The 24342-nt window shown below is 42.8% G+C and overlaps 2 protein-coding genes and 1 long non-coding RNA gene across 6 annotated transcripts in view; 1 reads left to right on the top strand and 2 right to left on the bottom strand.

The window, feature by feature from the left end:
* The window catches only part of zswim8 (zinc finger, SWIM-type containing 8), a 49078-nt gene extending 48764 nt beyond the window's left edge, over positions 1–314 (bottom strand). For all 4 annotated transcript variants that reach the window (XR_007396696.1, XM_049006613.1, XM_049006617.1 and 1 more), the window contains exon 1: positions 112–314. The gene's annotated coding sequence lies outside the window, so the exon portion shown is untranslated. The remainder of the gene's footprint in view (positions 1–111) is intronic.
* On the top strand, positions 184–3912 carry LOC125738077 (uncharacterized). The gene is made up of 4 exons (XR_007396697.1): positions 184–321; positions 600–1369; positions 2090–2343; positions 3609–3912. It is a non-coding gene; the product is annotated as an uncharacterized LOC125738077 (long non-coding RNA).
* Positions 3913–18648: 14736 nt separating this feature from the next.
* Positions 18649–23784, bottom strand: LOC125739211 (coiled-coil-helix-coiled-coil-helix domain-containing protein 1-like). The gene is made up of 3 exons (XM_049009095.1): positions 23501–23784; positions 22992–23110; positions 18649–19276 (listed from the first exon to the last, which is right to left on the bottom strand). Exons 1-3 carry the CDS (start codon positions 23634–23636, stop codon positions 19166–19168), a joined length of 366 nt encoding a protein of 121 aa, XP_048865052.1. The 5' UTR covers positions 23637–23784; the 3' UTR covers positions 18649–19165.
* Between the last annotated feature and the right edge of the window lie 558 nt (positions 23785–24342).

Below are 24342 nucleotides of genomic sequence, written 5' to 3'. Positions count from 1 at the left end.
CAGGAAGTCCCCGGGGGTAATCCGAATCCCACTAATCCAGAACCACAACAAAATGTATATGCTGTAATTAGGGATGCCCAGTGTGCCCCAGCCCTTTCTCCTCACACTCACTCGTATTCCTCTTTTCCTTTGTGTGTGTTTTGTTTTTATAGCTCGTCTTTCGTTGCCCCGGCCGGCTCCTTTTCTGCCCTCCCCCCGGTCCCGGTGTCGTCCGCCGGGGCCCCGCCGCTCCCTCCCTCCCTTGCGCAATGCGTCTGGGCCGCCCGTAACACCGGGGTCCCCCGATCTCTCCAGCCCGTCCCCTGCCGGCTCTTCCTTATGGTAGGAAGATGGCTCTCCCGTACTCAGGCACAGGCTTCAGCCGAGGCTCCTCCATCAGCTGATCGCGGCTTCCGCCTCGCGTTCTAACCTCGTTCATTCGGCTTCCCCCGCACCGAATGACAGCTATTTTTAATTCCGTGTCCCGTCACCGGCCATATATGGTTACGGGCCGTAGCCATATTTCCACATTAATCTTTTGTCAAAAAATAAACAATTATTAATATTATTAATAATAATAATAATATTATTAATAAAACATGCTGCGTTTTTTGTTCTAGGGAGGTTTAAATTATGTGGCCTTTGACCCCCAGCACCCACCCACAATGCTGATCGGAGCGCTTCAGCACAACGCTGACGCTGCGACCCAGGAAGAAATGTATCTCCGGGTGCTGATGCTAATCTCTAACGCAGCATGGAAATATCGGTTAAAACAGCGATTTTCTCGGACGCTTTTGATTGTGCATTGGAAGTCCTTGTGGTTTTGCGAAAAGCACGCGTTTTATTAAGCCATTTAAGTAATTTTGAATTTCTACTGCAACCGAATATACTGAGTGTATTTAAAAAACCAATAGTGTGACTGGCATCAGACTTCGTGTGACCTCAAATGTACGTTTATTTTCATTATTGGCAGTGTAGCACTCCTGTGTCCTTAATTTTAAATGTATGAATATTGTCAGTGTTATTTTTAAGTCAGTGTCAACTCCTAGTTACTATCAGAGGTACTTCTCTGGTTGTTGTCTTTTTCTTTTACCTTAAATAGGTATGTTAGCAAAAATTTCAAAATGATATTATTGTAAAATGGATTATTTATCATGATAGAGCTGGAAATAAGTTTTCCAATGACACCAAGATTCATGTAATAGGTTGAGAAATAAAAAAATAAATACATTTCAAAATCTTTGAATGCAGGGTAATTAACGTCCTTTAAGGCGTGCAAGAGGAAGGGTTGGCGCTGACACACCAGCACTGCAGGAGCTATCTGCCCCATCATTGGAGGCCACGCACTGTTGGCTGCCAGTGTACCCCAGGGAATTGCTTTGGAACTGAGGTGGGGATGGAGGGTGGTGGGCACTGAGACGGTCAACCTCTGAGGAGGCGGCAATGTAATACCGGCTGGGTTGGAATATCCCAGCATGCCCCGCATGTAATTGTAGCCCTTTGTATGTCCTGATGTTCTCCTTATGGTTGTAGTTGTATTCCCTATTATTGCGCATGTGTTTGCCCATGTTTTATATGCATCCTGTACAATCCTTAGCTGTGTATAAATCTCCCATCATGTGTACTTTGATGTCCAGCATCTAGCCTCCCCAACTCTCCCTGATTATATTGGGTTCGGTGCTAGTCCAGGAGTAAAAAGCCAGTACAGCAACCTCTCCTGTTGCCGTGTTTCTGTTTGACAATAAGAATAGCAAACACCGATTAACGCGATATGTACTTAAGCACATATAGAACATATTAAGTTAGGATTTTCCACTATAATGACTGGGGATGTTCATAGATTCTTCATTAGCACATATTGTACATACGCTATCACTGTGTGGGAGTAATGTTTATTAACGTAAGCTATAGCTAACGCCTGCCACAAAGTTTAAAGAATAAAAGACCCCCCCCCCTTATATCTGTGGATGCAAGACAAGGCATACATCTTAAAGCCCTAAATTTACTCGTTGGTGCTTTGGAAAAGACGATATAGGAGATGTGCATCATTGATCATAGATTTGGGCAGGTCCTGTAAACAGCACATATAAACCAATACCATTTTTCACAGGCCGGAAGTGAGTCAGCCACATTTCTATGAATGCAGAAGCTGATGTGCGAATGAGAGAAGGGTCTGGCTGCAGATGTCCACCAGGAGGACCTCCACTAGAGGGATGGAATCACGTGATCTCCACAAGCGAGTCCAGACATGATGTGATCTCCATAAGTGAACCCGGACATGACGTATATAAACCTATGCCATGGAAGTAGTACCAGATATCACATGACCTCCACACACAGCCCGGACTTTAACTCGACCAAACGGTAATCGAGTCTTTTAAAGTACATACTTCTTATTTCGGTGATTGATTTAAATTAGATCATTAACATTGTAAACGGTCGTTAATAATGTATTTTAATTGTACAAGCAGAGCCGTTAATAGCATGTAAATTTTAATATTTCAGTGTGAAATTCTCACCTTTATGTAGCTTTTGATATGAAAAATATCTAACTTCTTAATTTAAAAGGAAACAAAGTACAAACAGAGCTTTAAAGCATGACATGAGACATGACATAAAATGTCCTAATAGCTAATTTAACCACACAAGTAACCTTGTAGAGGTTTTACCAATACCTCTACAGTTGCTTGCATTAAAGTTTTGCCAACGTTTTTAAAGGTTTTAGCCTGAATATCCACTTGCATAGGGTTGGAAAAGTAACAGCTTTATTATTATTACATAAACAATTGCATAAATAACTACAGACACATTTCCGCAAAAACTGTAGGAGTAGCATCTAGAAAACGTGAGTGGAATAAAAAAAAATAGCAAAAAACAATATGTGATTGCTCATCACAACCACATAATGAATTAAGGAAACCAACAAACAAAACCTGTCTCAGTCTACTTTGTACTATTTTTATTACAATAATATAATTATTTAAGGCAAAGTTATTAAAAATGAACTTTAAATAAAGACTAGTGATGGGCACTGTGACTCATCCCTAAGGTAATAAAAACACAGCGTTGACCCGGAGATGCTGATTATCAACACAGTTTTTAACAAAGTGTTCCATATCTTCTTTGTACTGAAACACAAAAAGAAAGGGATCGAGGTCATCCAGGTTTTAGTCTGTCAAGAGCTTTCTGGTGGTCCTGTGTGTCCATAACTAGAAACTGCAGTGCAGTCACATGGCCCCCCAGTTTTTCACTGGACTGCACCCACAGCATGGCACACATAGGTCCCTCACAACTGCTGGTTCCTATAAAATGTAACAAAATTTTATAAGCAAACAAAATGAAACCAAAACATATGACATAGGATGAGTCTTTGTCAAATGAATTCTGTACAGCAACTATGCTGTACTGTACATCTCTATGCTACTATTATTTTTTATGCTTTTATTATTATTGTGTTCTCTTTTAATCACACTCTCTACAGCACTCTGGTAAGTGTAAGCTGTGTATAAATGTGCTTTACAAATAAATCTTAATTACTATATGTTAGCAATGCATATTATTAATTGGTTTCAGTGGAATCTACATTCAATACTGACCTGACAGACCTCCTCCTGTTTTCTTTTTGGCAGCCTGAAGACGGGTACATGTTTACCCTCAAGGACAGTCTTAGACTCCTCAGTCCAGTGTGCAAACAACCTTCCTAGTTAACTATTGTAACAACACCCAAACCTCAGGGCAATTTCCCGTGTTTAAACAGGAAAAAAATGGACACCTGTCACGCCCGGCTCGTCCGCTCCTCCTGTGTGCCACGCCCCCTGCTTACCCACGTGTGTTTCCCGAATTGTACCCAGCTGTTTCCGTTTGCTGTCATTCAGTCTGGTGTATTTAAGTCCTGGTCTCCCCAGTTTGCTTTGTCTGTCATTGATGTCTGTTGCCGTCCAGTGTTCCCTGCCCCGGATATCCTTATTAAAACCCCGTTTTCCCGTATCCCGCTTGCCTGCCTGCTCCTTACCCGCACGATCGCCGCTTATCTCCGGCGTGATCGTGACAACACCTACCGAGTTCAAAGTTTTCCACTAAGAACATGCACCACCATTTACAAGTGGGCATGTCAGCCTGTAAAACAATCATATCAAAAACGAAAATTCGTATTATTTGCAAATTTCCTATTGTGTGATGGCAGGATTACATTTTTTTTTTACTTTATTTTAAAGCTACTTACTATGGAGTAGTCAAAGGGGGCTTCCAATGCCATATACAAAACAGACTGCAGAAGAAATATATTCAAATAAATTATCCAACATTTATGCCTGTAAACGTTAGACACCATGTCTCACCATCAACATGAAGATTCCGCAAACAACTCTGAAGTTCTGAATTGGAAACCCCTGTTATTTTAACAGGAAAAAAGACAGTGACTGTAAACTGGCCTTTCTCAACTAAACACTATGGGCCAGTTTCACAGACAAGGATTAAGATTAATCCTAGATTAGCTTTCATTTTTAATAGTGAATCTCCATTGGTAGTGCAGTTTATTCCAAATCTAGGTTTAATCCTTTTCTGCAAAACTGACCCTATATGTATGAGTACAAGTTAGTACATATACCTCCAAGTCACAGCCATATCTCTCAGTATTATGGTAACAGCAAGCTTCCTATTAATTTGAGACACAAAGCTCTTGAACTCCCATCCAGTGAAGTTTAAACAGCCTTATACAGACAATATGTCCAACAGTGCAATGTAAAGGGTTCCATAGCTGTGCCAGAAGTGTTGGGTTTAATGTGCATTGCAGTGCTATTGGTGTGCCGTGCCCTAATAGGGATGTTGTGTGGGGCGAGATTCACTGTGTGTAATGTGTGTCAATATGCACTTGGAAGGGTTGGTTTGTTATGGGGAGATAGCAGGGCAGAACCCTTTGTGAACCCAGACCCGACCCTATGGGTCGCTGCATGAATTATATTGAATACAATTATTTTGTAATTGTAGCTGATGTCTTGTGGTGGTCTATCCTTCCCTTTCAGCCTCTGACGCTATTTTAGGTTCATTAGACATGTTGGCTTTACCACGAGGGGCTCTATAAACTCTGTATAGTCCCCTCATGTTGATCGATTTTCTTTTCTTTTATTTATTTCATTTTTAACACATGTAAAATATTGCAGTGGCTGAGCTGGCCGAAGAGGAGGGACAGACTAGGAGGGGGAAGAACAAAAAGAAAAGGAGTAAGTGAGAGAGATAAGTAAAGAACAATAGGAGTAAAGTAGAAAGCACATAATCTACATTTGCTGCATCTGTAAAAAAGCGGGATGAGAAAAAAGGGCTCTGAGGTTTTAAATGACTTCCTCAAACTAGGACTGAGTTTCCCAGCCCGCCTCACGTAAGACGGAGCCAGACCAGGTACCGACGCAAGAAAACAAACAAATTATAATACAATGGAAACGGAAGAGGATGCACAAAAAACCAAATGACGAGACATAAGGTAAGTATGTATGTGTACGCAAGTGCGAATCAATTACTGTTTACGGATATTCAGGGCTCCCCCTGACCCATCTCCACCTATGTCGAACCCTTCATTACAGATGATAAATACTTACATGTGTGATACAAAAACAGGAATAACTTCTGTCTTTCTCTGTGTTCTCTCACACAGCTCAGTAACATAAGAGATTACCCGCTATTGATTGTCAACAGAGTCAGGGTGTGAGCTGTTTCAGTTTCTTAGATGACATGAGCAGACCATACCAAAACCCACCCATGGACATCTTCACCATACTATATATAAACAGCAGAATATGCCATTTGATGTTGATAATTCATTATTTCTAATCTTTGGCCAAGTTAATTAGCGCAGTTGTGACACAGTTAGCATACAATCCTGTATAATTTACCCATCTGTCAGATTTTGTGGAGACTGAACACAGCACAAGAGTATTTTTAAAACAAATTTCTTCCATCTCAAGTCTTTCTCTCTTCACATTTCTGTTGGGCTCTTGAGCCCTTAACCTCACCCAAAGACCCAAAGACCCTGAACTCAGACCCCAAGCTGTATATACACTACTGTTCAAAAGTTTGCGGTCACTTAGAAATTTCCTTGCCTTTCAAAAAATCAAGTTTTTTTCCCATTAAAATAACATCTGAATGATCAGAAATACTATGTAGATATTGTTTATGTTGTAAATTACTATCATTGCAGGAAACAGCTGTTTCTAAATCGAATATCTACAAAGGTGTACAGAGGCCCGTTATCACCAACAATTAGTTCTGTGTTCTAGTGGAATGCTGTGTTTGCGAATGCATTTTAAAAGGTTAATCGACCATTAGAAAACACTTTTGCAATTATGATGACACAGATGAAAATGTAATTGTTGTGCTGATTAAAGAAGCAATAAAACTGGCCTTCTTTAGACTAGCGGAGTATCTGGAACATCAGCAATTGTGGGTTCGATTACAAGCTCAAAATGCTCAGAAACAAAGAACTTTCTTTTGAAACTCATCAGTATATGCTTGTTCTGAGAAATGAAGGCTATTCCATGTGAGAAATTGACAGGAAACTGAAGATCTCGTACAATGGTGTGTACTACTCCCTTTACAGAGCATTGCAAATTGGCTCTAACCATAACAGTAAGAGGAGAGGGAGGACGCAGTGCACAACCGAGGATAAATATTAGAGTGTGTAGTTTGAGAAATAGACATCTTACAGGTCTTCAACTGGCTGCTTCATTAAATAGTACCTGCAAAAACACCAGTGAAGAAGCAACTCCAGAATGTTGACCTTCTAGGCAGAACTTCAAAGAAAAAGCCATATCTCAGAATAGTAGACTGAAATGGGCAAATGAACACAGACATTGGACAGAGGAAGATTCGAAAAAAGTGCTATGGATAGACGAATCCAAGTTTGACATGTTCAGATCACAAAGAAGAACATTTGTGAGATGCAGATCAAGTGAAAAGAAGCTGGAGGAGCGCTTGGCAAAATCTCTCAAGCATGGTGGAGGCAATGTGATGGTCTGGGACTGCTTTGGTGATGGTAAAGTGGGATGTTTGTATAATGTAAAAAGGATCTTGAAGAAGATCCATGCCATGCAGTATCCTGTTTACAGCGCTTGATCAGAGCAGATTTCATGCTACAACAGGATAATGACCCAAACACAGCTCCAAGCTAAGGAAAAAACGGTCAGCTGGTATTCTGTGTATAATGGAGCAGCCAGCACAGTCACCGGATCTCAACTCTCTTGAGCTGTTATGGGAGCAGCTTGACTGAATGGTACATATGAAGTTCTCATCAAGCCAATCCAACTTGCTTCAGGAAGCCTGGGGTGAAATCTCGCCAGATTACCTCAACAAACTGACATGTAGAAAGCCCAAGGTCTACAAGGCTGTAATTCTGTAATGGAGGTCTCTTTAATAAGAGTTAAGTTTGAAGAACACAATTATTATTTTAATTTCGAAATGATTACACTGGTATACAGTGATTTTGGTGCCAACGATGTCTGAATGGTTTTATATTAAATTTATAGTGTTGATTAAGAATATGACCTTGGTTTTGCCAGATTGGCTCTAGTTTCTGAGATATTTAATAGTCAATTTAATTAATTAACGGAAAACGTTTGAAAAGCATTCAGAATTGCAAGAATATTTTTTATTTTAGTTACAACTAGTAAGTAAACCGTCTAACATCATACAAAAAAGAAATTTAAAATATCTAACAGTGACAGGAAAAATTTTTGTTATTAATTGTTATCATTGTCAATAACAACAATGAAAAAACGCTGTTTATGCGATTTACTTTTATGTGTGTCATCAGGACAATCATGTTGGAGACTCCAACAGCAGCCTGCCATCATGTGTATGTCCCATCTGCCTTGATATCTCTCCTCCATCACCTTTATATCCTGGTGGAACCTCTCGCCTTGTTCCTGAAGTCTCTAAGGTTATCTGGAAAACTGTTTAAATGGCTATGGAGATCTTTATGCTCATATTAACTCCCAAATTTTTGAAGTTAGCAAGCAGCAAGCAAAACAGAATTCAGAGACACCATGTTACCACAAATATAAGCTTTTTATATCACACAATTGTCAAGCAGAAGTGGTGGGTGCGTGTCACAAAGTTGGCATGATCCAGTTCGTAGCATGAGCTGTGGTGATTACAGGCACCACAGTAGTACACAGTGACAGCTGGCAACACCTCATGTTACCTTTGTCCTCCCATTAGTCCCCCTGAAGATTTGTCCCCCCCCCCCCACACACACACAGACACCGCAAGAGAAGAAGGAGATCATGCTACAAGGGCCCTTATGCTGAATGGAGCTCATACCCAGCCAGAATTCGGCACAGAGAAGAATTGGCTTGCCTTTCTCCCTGCCTCAACTATGGGATACCATGAGAGGTCCTGGCTGTCATCCGTCAAACTGTTTTAAATAAAGCACTGTTATTTTTGGAGAAGAATTATCATATCATTTTTTTTTCTTTCTTTCCCCTCCCACATACATATTTGCAATACTACTGGAAACTATATATAAGACAGCAGAACTCCGGGGGTACAATTTGCAAACATTCAGCTTCATTTACATAAAACCACACTCGAAAGGTTATGGTTACAGCCGCCAGTCGGAGCATAAACAACACTTCATGCCCCCTATTTTCGTTGTATGAGTACTATATTGTTCTTCCCCAGCACCACAAACAGCAAATTTAATTGCAAAATGACTGACAACTGACCGTAGTAATTATACTACAATGTCACCTGTAGGATGGGTTAGGTAAATCATCAGAAAGGCAGTTTCACTTTGAAACGAAAAAAAGTAAAGATCCCTGATAGCACAAATTGACTGCACTCTCCCAGCTATAGGAAAGTCAAGAACATCAGAATTGTAAAATGCCACAGAATTGGGGATCCCCTTTGCTCTATTTATCATCTGAGTGGAGTGCTTTAGGTTTGTTTAATTGAGGGCTGTTGCCAAGTCACATACAGAAATTCACAATAATAAAAGGCAATAATAAAAGTTACTTGTATGTGCAAACGGTCGCGAATGGCACATGTGTACAGCTGATTTTCCACCAGCCTAGCAGATTCCGCCTACTGGAAACGCCTAATAATGCACACAGTTCACCAGACCCGAAAACTGTGTTGCATGGATACAGTCCATGTGGATACCCCTGATGATGAAATTTACATCAATTGCATGTGTGCAGACCATAACGAAAAAGTCTTTGATGGCAAGTCCACAGATAGGAATGCTATAATCTCCGCGCTCCACTCCAGAGGGCTGAACTTTTCCCTCACCAGCTCAACCGGTAACTTAGGTGTCGTCTTAGATACAAGCTTCTCATTCACTTTGCATGTGGATGCAGTATCGACTTCGCCAGGCTGCAACAATTTCTTACTATTGGAGAAATTGAAATTGATACATGCCTTTGTATACAGTAAAGGTTAGATTACTGTAATGCTCTGTTATCTGGGAGCACACACTGCAGATTAAAAATCTTGCAGCGTATTCAAAATGCAGCAGCCTGAGTTGCCACTAGGAGCAGGAAGTTTGAACACATAACCCCTGCTCTTAGTCCACTGCATTGGCTTATTATTATGTTCAGGACTGACTTCAGAGTTCTCCTACTTACATATAAGGCACTTAAAGGTCTAGCATGCGCCTACCTGATGGAATTACTTCAAGTCTACAAGCTGCGTTGTCCACTCAGATCACGGAATGCAGGTTTCCTTGTCATTCCACATATAAACAAAGTGACAGTGGGTGGTAAAGCATTCCGCTACAGGGCTCCTATATTGTGGAATGGTTTACCAGCCTATGTTCCGGATGCCGAATCAGTCTCAGTCTTTAAATCTCGACTGAAGACCAATTACTTCAGTTTAGCTTACCCATAACCTAACACATAACACACCGTAACTATGGCTGCTGGTGTTCTGTACATTTTTATCTAGAGAGGTAATACAAAGCACACAAACAGAACCAGAGGGATGAAGGAGAAGAAAACTGGACACTGTCAGAACAATAACAATGTATTCCCTGGATGGCCCTGTTACCTCTGACCGAATCTAATCCCTGCTCCTCTTACAGCCTCTAGCCCACTCATACTTTCTCCCCACCTCTACAAAAAACACCCAAATTGGTGTGACTCAATGTAATCAGGTTCCACATTTTTGGCTGTCCTTTCATGTGCCACCACTAAGTGACGCTGCCTCAGTTTTGGTGCAAATTGTCTCAAAAAGCCCCAGATTATCACCCAGACAATGTGTCTGCAAAGTCTGAAAAAGAGCCATCAAATACCTTTCCTTTTGCCACCACTAAGCAGTGTGACTTTAATTTTGGGGCAATCTTTGATCAGATTAGATTTTCACCCATACAATGTATAAAGTATTATTGTTATGCTAACTAGATAAATGTTTGTGGTGGTGAGCTAAACCAGTCCCAAAGTCTTTCCCCATCTGGGGAATACAATAGGGATGGATGAAGATGCTAAAGCTGAATGACTTATATTAATCATCCGTCATTTGAAAAGAGACAGAGGGGGGAAATTATAAAACAAAGTGTCTCACTCAGGTTGTTAGAGATTCATATGAGTTCCTCCAACTGTTAAATCCTTTATTTCGATGTTAATGAGTTTCAATTTAAGCTTGAGAATGAAATAACTGTAATCAGTGCATACAGCAGAAAGAGGAAAGGAGAACTGGGGACCACTGCAGCTCCAGCCCTGTGAGCAACCCACCTGTGACATACCAGCCTGTGATGACGCAGGATGCTGGCTATATGAGTCATTTATGCCTGGCAGCTGGAAGGCAGGCTGCATTGGTGAGGGGGTTGAAGGACACACAGTTCTCCCCCAAGCCAGGTAACCTCATGAGGGCAATGTCATACTCCCAGCCATGGCTCTGGTACTTCTAATGCAGCACAATGCGTTCAGGGGTCAGGATGCGCTCAAAGTTGTCCCGCTCCTCTGTGTAGTAACCACCTAGCCACAGCACGTAATGGTCAACACCATACTTTTTATACTCAACTGGATATGACCTGTTTATGAAAACATGTTGATAAACAGCGGTAAACAATGAGCTGGTGGGAAAACAAGAGAAACAGACAGAAGAACTGCAAAAGACAACCCAGCTGGAAAAGGTGAATATTTATGCCATCAAATTATAGGCCGCTGCAGTGAGCATGGTGTTAGAAAGCCAGATGCAGGTCTGCATCCCACCCCTAGATGTCTCCCTCTCACCTCTTGAAGCAATGAACTGCAGTGAGGACTCAACAGGAGTTGATAAGTGTAGTGCTGCATAGTGGGTTTCTTTTGGTCTAAGACTTGTGCCACAGAGACACCTGCCATGGCCAGTCCCCTCTGTGAGGTACAGTGACACAGTCCGTCTTGAGAACATTACATAAGAATGCTGATAAACACTGCAAACTCTTCATTTGAAAAACTGGAGACAAAGAAATTACAGAAAAAAGGCTGGAATACGCTGTCACACCTCTGGGTTAAATTGTGTTTGGCAACCTGAAGGATTTGTCTACTCCTATAATCCTCTTCCTGCACCGCTGCGTTTTAGGCCTCGTGCCACAGGACTGCGTTGCCAGGCCAATATTCTGCACAGGCTCCGTCAGAGAGTTACAGATGACGCCAGCATCCTCCTTATGCTTGCAATTATGCACCCCTGCTTGTTGGCTGGACACTTGCCAAGGGAGGACTCCTTTCCAGAGCACCGCACGTTGTCCAGGTGGATAGGGCCATGGCTCTCCCCAAAATACGGCAGGGAGCGTGCCTTGGATTCCCCGCTGAGACAGGGATGGGTATGGGGGAAGAAGGGAGGAAAAAAGTAAAACAGGTATCTACTCATTGCCTTGAATTTCTGTTTATAACCCCCCAGTACTTTCTTCTTGGAAATTGGAGGTGGCTAACTGTGGATATTGTTCACAGGTTTTAATGACATGCATACTAATTTGGGAAGAGTGAGCACTCACAAAAAAACTCTTAATGTTCATACTGTCAGCTAGCTGTTCCTCTGGGCTGTGGACTTCAATGAAGTGTTGACACGCCTGCAATTCCACCCAATGCCCTGTAGTGGTCGATGTAGAGCAACAAACAGGAGGAAAATGTCTAATTCTGTTGAAAATGTGAGAGGCATTCCGTGATGAAATACACTTCGTTGCCTTCATTCTAGAATCAAGGGCCAGGACAGAATCTGACCACATGGGCTCTGGGGAGCGGGTGGTGTGATGCCCACTCTAAGGAGTGCTCTGAGTGAAAGGTGGAGGGACACTGGAAGCTGTCTGTAGACCACAGCGGCACTGATGTCATTCGAGTTATCATTGCATTGGCCTTTAAAGAACACCTCCACACAGCCCTCCTTACAGATCTCCCCGGCCACCGGCCGAACCAGAGGCCCTGAAACCAGCGCACACCTAGCCACACAGTCAAGTGGGTTACTGTTGGGGCAGCATTACTGCTGTGGCTACAGTCACTCCAGCAGAATGCAGATCGGGGGGTGCTGGCGTGTTTGAGGATATATGATGTAGCTGCAGTACGTACACTCCCTAACCACCACAGATATGCACTAAAATTAGCACCTAGGGCAGCCCCACTGTGGTCTTCCCCACATACCTGTCATATGGGCCACCCCTTGGTTATCATTGGTCTGACTGATATACCCACAGAACATACCCGCATCCTCTTGGTGCGAGCAGTTGTGTGACCCAATTCAATGTGCCTGCAGTCCAGCAGAATGGCCTCAGGGCCATTACACTGCACCTCATCCAGCAAGATCTCTGTAGCGTCCTGAGCCCTGGGCCAATTTGGCGCATCTCCTGCTGGCCAAGCATAGTATTACATGGTCGGAGGAGGAATGACACTGGGGTTTTATGGAAGGTAGCTATCTAAGATGTTTAATATACCTAAATCACCCACATCACCTACACCAACAGGGGCTCTTACACACCCCACCCGATCACACAAATAGTCAGCTGTAGGCCTACTAGTCATCCGTACATAAGTGTGCACACCCTTAAAGTAATACTTTTTATTAAATTACAGCATTCAGGCTTTTTGGGTACACACCTACCATCGATTAAAGTAACTCTGATTCACATGTGTGTGGAGTTTGCATGTTCTGCCCATGTCGTCGTGGGGTTTCCTCCGGGTACTCCGGTTTCCCCCCACATGCTGAGGCTAATTGGAATTGCTAAATTGCCCAAAGGTGTGAATGGTGTGTGAGTGTGCCCTGCAATGGGCAGGCCCCCCACCCTGGGTTGTTCCCTGCCTCATGCCCATTGTTTCCGGGATAGGCTCCAGACCCCCTGCGACCCAGTAGGCTAAGCGGTTTGGAAAATGGATGGATGGATGATTAACCCCAAATAAAGTTCAGCTGTCCCAATAGGGTTTTCCTGACATTTACTCGGTTTCACTCTGATACTGTTCCTCAAACCTTACCTAAACTAGTTAAATGTCCCTCCCTCTCCCCAGAGGAAGAGTGATTCATCACAGAGATTACAGCTATGGCTTCATATATATCAGGAGATCCTGCTCCAAAGTCATGGAAGAATACACAGTAAAGGAAGGATCATCAATTATTCAGCTGCTGTCTCACTTGTCTCTACCTTGTGACTTACACTAAGTGCCACATTGGACGCAGGCCCAATTGCTATGACAGCAATTATGGTCTTGTACCCCAGGACCAGCTGCCTGCACACCACCTCTGAGTTGATGTCATCCTACTGGTCATCACAGATGGTGCCCCAGCTGCCATCGTGATATATTTCCACCTGCCCTTCAAACTCCTCCAAGTCACCCAGCCTCTGGGGGGCAAGGTCGCCTGTATTGAAAAGGTCAGTATTATAATTCATTCCATGCTGCTCTTGCTGCTGTGGAAAATCGAACATGTACAGATTGGACAGCTCCAACTGAAACACCACGTGCATTCATTGCCCTGCATTGCATTTGATTTGTGTTTTTTAGGAAATGATAGACCATGCCGGCATGTTATGGAAGGCCATCGGGGTATAAACCATTGGAGTATGTCTCAACACAGCATTTTTTTCCCCTTTAGACCAAGTAAAAATGTCCTCTTTTTGCTTGTGTAGTCAAGTTTCTTCAGCCAATGATGATCCTTAAATTTGCAAATATTTGCATAGGGCTACTGCAAATGAAAATTAATGCACTTACGTAAGAATGCACATACAATGGTCAGTGAAAAGATTATATTATTCAAATGGTACTAGGCATACATGCCTATTTTTAGAAAAGAAGAATTATTTGATAAGTCAGTTTAACATTTATTTTCCAAGTTATATCCTTTTATGAAAAGGAGTGTTGTAATATTTTTTTTTAAATGTCAGGCAGACATTCTACACTGTGTTTAGACAGATAATAAAATGGCGGCATTAATGTTAAAATCCTGAATAGGTCTTTTTTTCCACACAGAAAACAGGGAATCAATAAGAACTGCATCCATGAGCAGAGTCGATAATAACATCAGTATCAATAAAATCTTCTCAATTCCTATCTCTACCTTTCAGGTAGCTCCTGAACAGCTCTTGCCCTGTGTGTTCCAGTCAGAATTATATACAACTAGGGTATATATTCCAGACACACACTGGGAGTGCTTCCTCTGCCATCCAATGCTCAACTCTGCCACTCTGCCTCTGGGGGCAGTGTTGTACTGTACATGTCAGCTTATGTTGGCCCACACACACATCAGGGCTTTTCCATGCCATTCCTGAGCCAGAGGGCCAAAGACACTGTGGAGACCTAGAAGCCGTCTAACTCAGTGTTAGCAGTTTAGATGGAACAATCAAACAGGTAAAGAACAAAGTGGACACTAACTGGATTTATTTTAACATTTGTTTTTCAGATGCTCTTGTCCAAAACAACATAAAATTGAGGATCAGAGAGCAGGGTCAACCAATGTCTAGGAGGCAGTTGCAGTTGCTTAAAGGCCCAACTATGATTAGAATCTACAACCGTCTGGTCATAGGTACAAATTGATAACACAATCTGGCTTTGAAGGTTGATTGGACTATGGAACAAACATAATTCTAACTGCATTGTACTGTATAATAGTTTAAATACTAACTGTCCTGTACTATTTAACTGGCTAATGGTAACATCCCACTTGCTTTAACCTTGCAACAATGCTAACTGTGCTGTTTAATGGTTTAATATAACTGTACTCAAAAGACCCTCACCACTCTTGCTTCATTCCCACAGTTACAGTCTCTGACACCCTAGCAGGGAGCTCTCGTTGCCATGACAGCCAAGCTGCTCATAGTAGAAGTGCCCAGAACCAAGGCCGAAGTAGGAATGTCAGAGGGCCGTGCCAATCTCATTGGGAGGATCAGATTGGGGGGGGGGGGGGGGGGGTAGCTCGTATAGTTAGAAGACAGATGATGTGGAGAACAGGAGCAGCATGACATACCCAAAACCCAACTGCCTGCCAACAGGCGGAGGCAGAGGGGCCTTGGGCGGAGCAGGAGGCGGGGCCATAGCAGGCGCCTTAGATGGAACAGGAACTGCCGACTCAGGACCAGCAGGGAGTGCCGCAGTGGCCGGAGCTTTGCTGGGCGGCGAGGCAGACACTGGGACAGGCAGATCAGGCACGGGCAGGACAGGCAGATCATGAACGGGCAGGACAGGCAGATCATGAACGGGCAGGACAGGCAGATCAGGAACAGGCAGGACAGGCAGATCATGAACGGGCAGGACAGGCAGATCATGAACGGGCAGGACAGGCAGATCAGGAACGGGCAGGACAGGCAGATCAGGAACGGGCAGGACAGGCAGATCAGGCACGGGCAGGACAGGCAGATCAGGAACGGGCAGGACAGGCAGATCAGGAACGGGCAGGACAGGCAGATCAGGAATGGACAGGACAGGCAGGACAGGCCGATCAAGCAGGGCAGGCAGGACAGGTGGGACAGGCACGTCAGGCGGGGCAGACCCATCAAGTATGGCTGCCAGGGTTGGCGCCGTAAGGGCGGGTGCTGCCCCTTTAAGGGACCGTGGGACCCACAGGATAGCATCCCTAACTGAGCCAGGCATGTCCCTAGAATGGGGCGAACTGCCGGCACCGGCAGCAAAAGAGCAGGCTGGTGTGCTGCACTACTTGGCCGCGGAGCAGAAGCATTGCGGGCTTTGGGCACACGTCTGCGTGTGGCGGTGGTGGTGACGTCTGGGTTAAACACCGCAGGGTCCAAAATCGGAACGGGCGTCTTCCGACACGAGGAAGGAGAAACAGCAGAGCTCTGGGTAGCCCCCAGAAAGATCCCCAGGATGTCCTCCAATTTTCGGTGACGCTGTTTTGTTCCTTTCTTGCTTTTAAGGGAACTCCAGGGTATTTCAGGCAGCGAGCTGTAGGGTAGCCCGCTGCTGGAATTCACCTGCCGCATCATGTCCTTAGCTGCTATCTCTCGAAGCTGCAGGAGGTTCTCACACACCTTTTCCGCTTGTTGCGTGTTGCCGGGCAGGGACATCACTTCAAGGATCTCCCGGCTTCTGTGCGCTAGGGCTAGGGCAGCGGGATCCTCCCGGACCTCGGGCTGCCGTAGCCAGTGAAGCACCTCGTAGGTCAGATCGAGGTACTCACCCTCACTAATGGTAAGTTTCTTCTTTTGGAGATCCGTGATTCTGTCACGATCAGTAGCGGTGTGCGAGATGGGGAAGCAGGAGAAGGAGGCACACTGTAGGTCTGGGGAATACGGGATTTAATGGTAAATGGGAGTAAGGACATGAAACAGGCAACGCACGGCAACACTACACAGTAAGACTTCAATGACGGATCTAGGGAGGCAGACTGAACGTGGACGTAAATACACAGGACAAATCGAAATAACAGGAAACAGCTGGCCACAATTGGGATTACACACGTTGTAAATGAGGGGGTGTGGAAAACAGGAGGATTGGACAAGCAGGGTATCACAGTATCTCATTCGAAAGTAGAGGAGCGTCTATATTGTCATGGATTGGATTGTATCCTGATGATTAATACTCCAATATTGAAACAAGAAAAGGGGGCTGCCAGAATGATAGCATTGCAATCCCTAGACAACTCCGTCACCTGCTCTGACCATCTAATCTGTATTCACCAACCTGTACAATTTCTAGAAGTTCTGGACAGATCAATATGGAAATATCAAAGCCAATAAATATGTATGTACTTGAATGGTTGAAAATATACATATTCATTTACTATACATTCTACCTACATGCCTATTTGCAGAATGACATCCCATTCTACATCCACTGGTATCAATATGAAGTTGGTCCTCCTTTTGCAGCTGCCACTCTTCTGGGAAGACTTTTCACAAGATTTTGGAGTGTGTTTGTGGGAATTTTTCCTGCTTTTAAGGGAACTCCAGGGTGTTTCAGGCAGTGAGCTGTAGGGTAGCCCGCTGTTGGAATTCACCTGCCGCATCATGTCCTTAGCTACTATCTCTCGAAGCTGCTGGAGGTTCTCACGCACCTTTTCCGCTTGTTTATTTTGAAAAGAGGACATGTGATCCTCTCTCTAACTTCCGTTTCACGGTCACGTTGGGTGATAATAATAATTTGCTTAGAGCAATATTAGTCCCGCCTTCCGAGCAGTGGACCAAATTATGTATTAGCTCTTGGTCTTTTGCACTTTGAGAATGAACAAGACAGGCTGCAGATGGTCCATGCTGAACTATATGGGTCGCCATGGTGACTTTTAATGCAGAAAGGTATTGTAAACAAGTACAGTACTTGTACTATCTGAAAGCTAATTGGAAAAATTTATCGCGTTAAGTTGATGGGAGCACGAACTAGAGAGGCCATGTGGCTGTGTCTCTTGCCATGTTCGTGCTGATATCTCAACTTGGTGAGTTGAGATCATCCATCCATCCATTTTCCAAACCGCTTATCCTACTGGGTTGCGGGGGGTCCGGAGCCTATCCCGGAAGCAATAGGCATGAGGCAGGGAACAACCCAGGATGGGAGACTAGCCCATCGCAGGACACACTCTCACACATGCACTCCTATGGGCAATTTAGCAACTCCAATTAGCCTCAGCATGTTTTTGGACTGTGGGGGGAAACCGGAGTACCCAAAGGAACCCCCACGACGACATGGGGAGAACATGCAAACTCCACACACATATGACCCAGAGATTTAGAACCCAGAACCTCTCCAAGAGATTTAGTGTAGAGGGAGAATAAGAGAGGACCAAGAACCGAGCCCTGAGGGACACCGGTGAAAAGACAACGTGGGGTAGATGTGGATCCATTCCATGTCACTTGGTATGTTCCGCCTTCTAGGTAGGAAGCAAGCCAGCGCCATGCTAAGCCACCAATGCCAAGACTCCTAAGGATGGATAGGAGAGTTTTGTGGTTGACCGTGTCAAATGCTGCTGATAGGTCAAGAAGGATGAGGACAGATGACAGTTTGGCTGATCTGGCAGCATGTAGCTTCTCAGTGACTGCTAAGAGGGCAGTCTCTATAGAGTGAGCTGCTTTGAAGCCAGACTGATTAGGATCCTGGAGGTTGTTCTGAGAGAGATAGAGAGAAAGCTGGTTGTAGACTGTACGTTCGAGGATTTTTGAAAGGAAGAAAAGAAGCGATACTGGTCCTTCAATTCATCCTTCAATAAATCTTACAATATATCATTCATTAAATGTATCAATTATGAAATGTAAATTGATGTAATAAATCAATGAAATAAATGTTTTGCAATAAAAAGATTGAATGATTTATTGACATATTTAATTATTGATGTATTTATCGGACAACAGTCTGACACACAATTAAAGATAAATTGACACATATAATTAAGGATATGTCACAAAAAATCCTCCATAGTATGTTTCAATTTCCTCTTTTTTAATGTGGCACCAGCAGAGCTGCCCTTTGTGAAAGGCTGATAACAGGAGATGGTTGTGGGCCTTTGCTTGTTGTTTAAACTTCTTTATTTGAGACATCAAAGCCTGCCGAAGAGGGACATCTGGACAAATACCCTTTGATAACCTCTTCTTCAGCATTAATAGTGCTAGAGTCCATTCTCTCGAAACAGTGCCACAGTCATGGGGAGAAGAATTATGTGAAATAGCAAAGGATATAAAGATTACAATGTACAAGTCACAGTTCTGCCTGCAGATCTCGCACCTTCTGCTGCCATTTTTGCCTGAAGGCTGCTAAATACAAGAAGAAAATGCACACCACAACTGCACCAATCTGAGGCAGCCCTAAATCTCTTTAAAATGATTGGGATATCGCTTCAGTAATGTGTTGGCTTGCTTAGGGTACAGGACTCCGTGCTGGCCAACAGTCCCATCTGCTTTTGCTTTTCTTGCAGCCTGTGGGGAACAAAATAAACCACCATACCCATAAATAAACTGACAAAACAGCATTTATACACCAAGTATTTTGGAAAAACACCCGATTTAACTATAACAGGGGTAGGGAACCTAATCCACGGAGAGCCTGTCAATAGCAGTGAGTCCCTAGGACTGGAGTTTAGAACTACTGCTTTATACTGGCTGACTGAGAGGTCATCTTAAAAACTCACACCCACACTGGCTCTCTATGGATCAGGTTCCCAACCCCTGGAGATGGTCCCGACCCGATCCATTATCAGTACTGGATCCAATACTGACGTCATTCAAGCATTGGATATTGGACGGATTGGGCCAATCCACTTACTGATCCAAATTCCAGTCTACAACTTGCACTGGACCATGAATCCGCCATAATGTAACAACATAACATGAGACACGTCACAATCCAGATTCCATTCCACATCTTACCACGAACCCGCGGCAACTTCAATCTGTAACTGCATGAGCGAATAATGTTAGCTGTTGGTTTCACTAAAATGGCGTTCATTTGACGATATTTTAGTTTAGAAATGCCGAAAAGCAAGACAGCTACTTGCGTGTAAAGCTAGCATGCCAAGGAAGGGATGGACATAGGGTTGGGCTGGATAATACCACCAGTTTAATCAAGCACCTTCAGAGATTTCATGAAAAAGAATACCAAGTTCATGCTAGCCAGCAGAGAAGACAACACCACCAGGCAGCAGACTCTTGCTGAAGCTTTCCAGAAACGCGATAAACTTGTCATCGAAGTTAGAAGATGTTAACGCCATGAGCTTCACAATACTTGGACCTCAGATGTGAGCCCATCGCTCCTGAGTCTCATTGTACACTGGGTGAACTCGGAAAAATATGCACTACAGAGTGTGGTACTTCAAGTGAAGAAGTGCAGGGGGGTCACACACCAGCAGTTCAATTGCAGCCTCAGTTACAGATAAGCTTAATGACTGTGAGATCGCACTGGCTAAAGTACATGTGACAATGCAAATGAACATGAAAAAAAGCTATGGAAGAAATGGCAGCCCCTAGCTTGGGATGTTTTGCTCACACTGTAGCTCGTTGTGCATGAGGGGCTTATTTCACAACGCAGTGCTAATGATGCAAATGTGAGAAAGATTGTGGGACATTTTAAACATTCTCGAAGTATCTTGCTTGGAAGACATTCAAACTGAACTGAAAGTGCCCACAAATCATATACATTAACACATTCAGACAAGGTGGAACATTTCCTTCTATATAATTCAAAGTCTACTTGAACAGAAGTGAGCCCTCTGCGTCTATGCTGCTGATCGCAACCTGCCTGTAATGCTGTCAGGCAACGAATTGCCGTTATTGGAAAAATCTTTGACAGTGCTGCAGCCCTTTGAGGAGTTAACCCAGAATATCAGCTCAGAGACCTCCACTACAGTCAATGTAATCTCAGCCATCACCGTCTTGGAACGTCTGCTTTCAAAGGAGAGTAGTTCTGACAGTGGCATCAAAACAATGAAAAAGGACACTCTTGCAAGCTGCCAACAGACAATTCAGCAGCATTGAAGGCGATCCCATCTATTCTGTTGTCAATTTACACTGTTGACTCTCAATACAAAGACAGGTGAGACAGATTTTTTTAATTAATACAATAAAAATAAATTATTAATGCCCAAATGTTGGCTGTTTTAAATGGTAAATGTGATCTTGCAAAACCAAACCTACACACTTATTTCTAGCCCAGAACTGGAGATTTGTAAATGTTTAATATTTTTTTTATTTCATTGACAGTTTATTTTAATATATGGCACATAGAGAACTACACTTACATCAAGGGGTTATCAAAAAAATTTCTGAGAGATTGGGCTTACTTTTTTTTTTTTTTTTTTACTTTTTGTTGGAACATGTTCATTTTAACACAAATTGACTGGTGCTGAAATGTCTTCTACTTAATTTGTTTTGTTTTTGTGTCAGATACTTTGCAGGTGAAGACACCGCCAAGCATGCCACGACACGAGAGATGGAAGAGATGGAGGAAACACTGCACAGGGTTTCAACCAAAGAATCAGCATCACTGGCAGCAGAGTCAGCAGAAAAGGTGCCTTGTATGGAAGCAGCTGGTCCAAGCAGAAGCCAGAGCAGCTTGACAAGTCTGTATAACAACATTCTGGAGGAGCATGAAGAACCTGTATCAGGGAGTACCAAGAATGCTGTTATCAAAATGGAAACTTATTTAAAAGAATTCTTCGTAGTGACAGCCTTTTCCAATACTGGGGGAAGAACCGTGAATGCTTTCCTATCCATGCTGCTATTGTATAGTACAGTATAGTTCCTTAGTACACCTTAAACCACTGTTGAAAGTGAAAGACTGTTTAGCACTGCATCTAACATTGTGGATGAGAAGAGGAATGAACTAATAGCAAAGAGAGCAGAAATGCAGATTTTCCTCAAGAAAAAGTTGCCAAGGTTTCTAAAGTGAGTTGTTAAAAGTTCCAGATTGCTCAAGTCTCCTTTCAACAGATTCTCTTGAACTCCAGTGATGCTGATTTGTTGCTTTACAGTGCTTGCTTCGGCACAATTTTACTGTCCTACTTGATTTGTTCTCTTCAGATTTAGGGAGTAGCCATATACATTGTTTTTTACTGACTTAAAAGCCTTTTTTGATAGTGAAGATGATTTTATCTACAATTCTGCAGTATTTTAGAAGTTTAATTTTAAAACCTTAAACGGTTGCTACTGCTGTAATCATTCTACTACTTGATATGGTCAAATGATGCAACCAAGCTTATTGTTCTTACTTAAAAGGTTTTTGATAGGATATTTATGATATTTATTCCTCTTCAGTTTTGCACTTTAAAGATTTAATTTTAAATCCTTACACAGTTCTTGCTGCTCCAAATCTCCAAATGTCCTGACATTTGTCCTTGTTTAGATGATGCAGCCTAGCTCATTGTTGTGTTTAATGTATTAGAAAGGTTTTTGATATTTATGAATATTTAATTTGAATGAAAATCTTACAGCTGTTAATGCAGCCTGTTTGTATGTGAAGTGTAGTATACATAAATTTCTCCGGAATGCAATTAAATTCAATGCATTTGTGTATTTTATGCTCTTCTAATAAGTGTTGTGTGGTTTATTTATTTCATGATGCAACCTTAAATACAACATCAAAAATAATACTGATAATATTAAAGTAAAAAGAGGTCGTGTATGGGAATCTGTATCGGTTTCGACAGATGTGTAATGGAATCAGACTGGAAATGAAAACATGTGAATTGGCCCATCCCTACCCTAGACTACACAAACAGAATTAATAGCAAGTTGATTTTGTCCTTCACCATGCAATGCCCTCTGAACTGGACTTTTTCCATGCTAAGCAAAATGTAACGCTGTCATCTCCCCATAACTCCTCTAAATCAGTTTCCCATGACTCTTTCGTGTTATGAAAACGCATCTAAAGGATGGTGAAAAGCATGTTGTGAATTGTATGAACCTGCCAAAGGCTGGCAGTAATTCATAGCAAGGAAACTGATTTGATTTGATTTGATTGGCAAACACAGCACAGATTCTCATGACTGGACTGCTTCTGATATTCCTTTGTTGACTGTCCTAAAACACGAACAGCCGTACAGGAAGAAGGCTAGTTTGTTACAAAGATGAGGCACACGAGGCATCATAACAATGAGTAGCTAATAACATCTTCAGCATTAAATTAAACAATAAATACCTCTGCCTTCTCAGCACACTTGAAGAATGCCTGCACCTCACTGGAACACAAGGCATCGTTGAACTCATGCTCCTTCCAGCACGCCATCAGCAGGGACATCTCCATAATGCACGTGGCCTCTGAGAGACAAAACACTCTGCTCATCTGACCACAAATGTACATATTTCTGACATAATGGCAAAAAAAAAACAATAGGTACATTACCCGCGCGTACTATAGTCCACCGACTAGGAGCATAATTACATGGAAAATACATCCTGAATCTCAGACCCCAGCATATGCACTTTACCATCCTTGCTCTGACAACACTTCGGATACTCTTCTTATTTAACATGTTACTGCATACGAAGTTTACCTTGGACATAACCGCCTGTCATACAGTATCCATAGACACCGTATATTACGTACTACCATTCATTTACTTAATCTTTCCGCAGTTCCAATCTAATCCTTCGTTCAAATGCTTAACATAGAAAAGACCCAGTAAAAAGATGCACTGTCAATATTACCTCCTTTTTTCATTTTACGATTCGCCACCTCATCCTTCAAGGCCAGAGGCTTGTTAGGCTTAAGGACCGGTTTTCCCACGGTCTTGCTCAGCATCCGACTGAGTTTCTGCTGCAGTGCAATCCCCTGCGAGCTCATGGTCAGTGCAAAGCCGTCACAAGATGCTGTTTGTCAGAATCCAGGTCATGAACCATAAACGAACGATGACCTACAGCCTGAGTGGCTTCGCTTCCTTCCAGAAAAACATGTGGGACGCCATCTTTTGCCGTATATGAATTTTTGCTGTTGTGGTGACAGTATCGTCGGACTGAAGTGTCGTAAATAACCTACCTGATGGTTGGTTCGGCTGTCGGATGTCACGACAACAGCGAGTACGTGTTGAGCCAAAAACATTTACCCGGCTTTTTTAAATAAGGTCTTATTGTAACATCTCTAAGGGTTTTTTTAAAGAGCGGGATTGCTCAGCCTGCGCCTTATCGGAAGCTGCCTCTCTTGTAAATTGTCTGTCTCGTCTTTTAAGCATTTAACGCTACTGTAATCTAGTTAAATGGTCTTACATCCAAAACATCTTGCTTAACGTCTTATAAAATTTCTGGATATAAAGAGAGTTTCATTTTAGGTTTTTTGAACTTGAGCATCATATATGGAGACAGCTTCTAGTTTTTCAAATTGAAGTATTGCTAAACCCTTAAACAGCAAACGTTTAGTAAATCTGTCAGAAAATATGACAAGACAGGACACCTCTGCCTTTTGTAATATTTATTAAGTTTAAATATCGGCTAAAATTGATACATCGATGGCATTAACTCCAACAAGTTATTCGGCTAAGCAAGAAATCCTGCTT

The sequence above is a fragment of the Brienomyrus brachyistius genome, chromosome 3 (genome assembly GCF_023856365.1).
Source record: "Brienomyrus brachyistius isolate T26 chromosome 3, BBRACH_0.4, whole genome shotgun sequence".
NCBI lineage: Eukaryota > Metazoa > Chordata > Actinopteri > Osteoglossiformes > Mormyridae > Brienomyrus > Brienomyrus brachyistius.
This window is presented reverse-complemented; position numbering and strand designations above follow the sequence as displayed.

Excerpts from the sequence above, each read along its gene's own strand:
- LOC125739211 (XM_049009095.1), bottom strand. The coding sequence starts at position 23,636 with ATGAGCTCGCAGGGGATTGCACTGCAGCAGAAACTCAGTCGGATGCTG. Across the intron at positions 23,111-23,500 it reads TCGTAAAATGAAAAAAGGAG|AGGCCACGTGCATTATGGAG; the intron begins GTAATATTGACA and ends TTTGTCTCTCAG. Across the intron at positions 19,277-22,991 it reads AGTGTGCTGAGAAGGCAGAG|GCTGCAAGAAAAGCAAAAGC; the intron begins GTATTTATTGTT and ends TGTTCCCCACAG.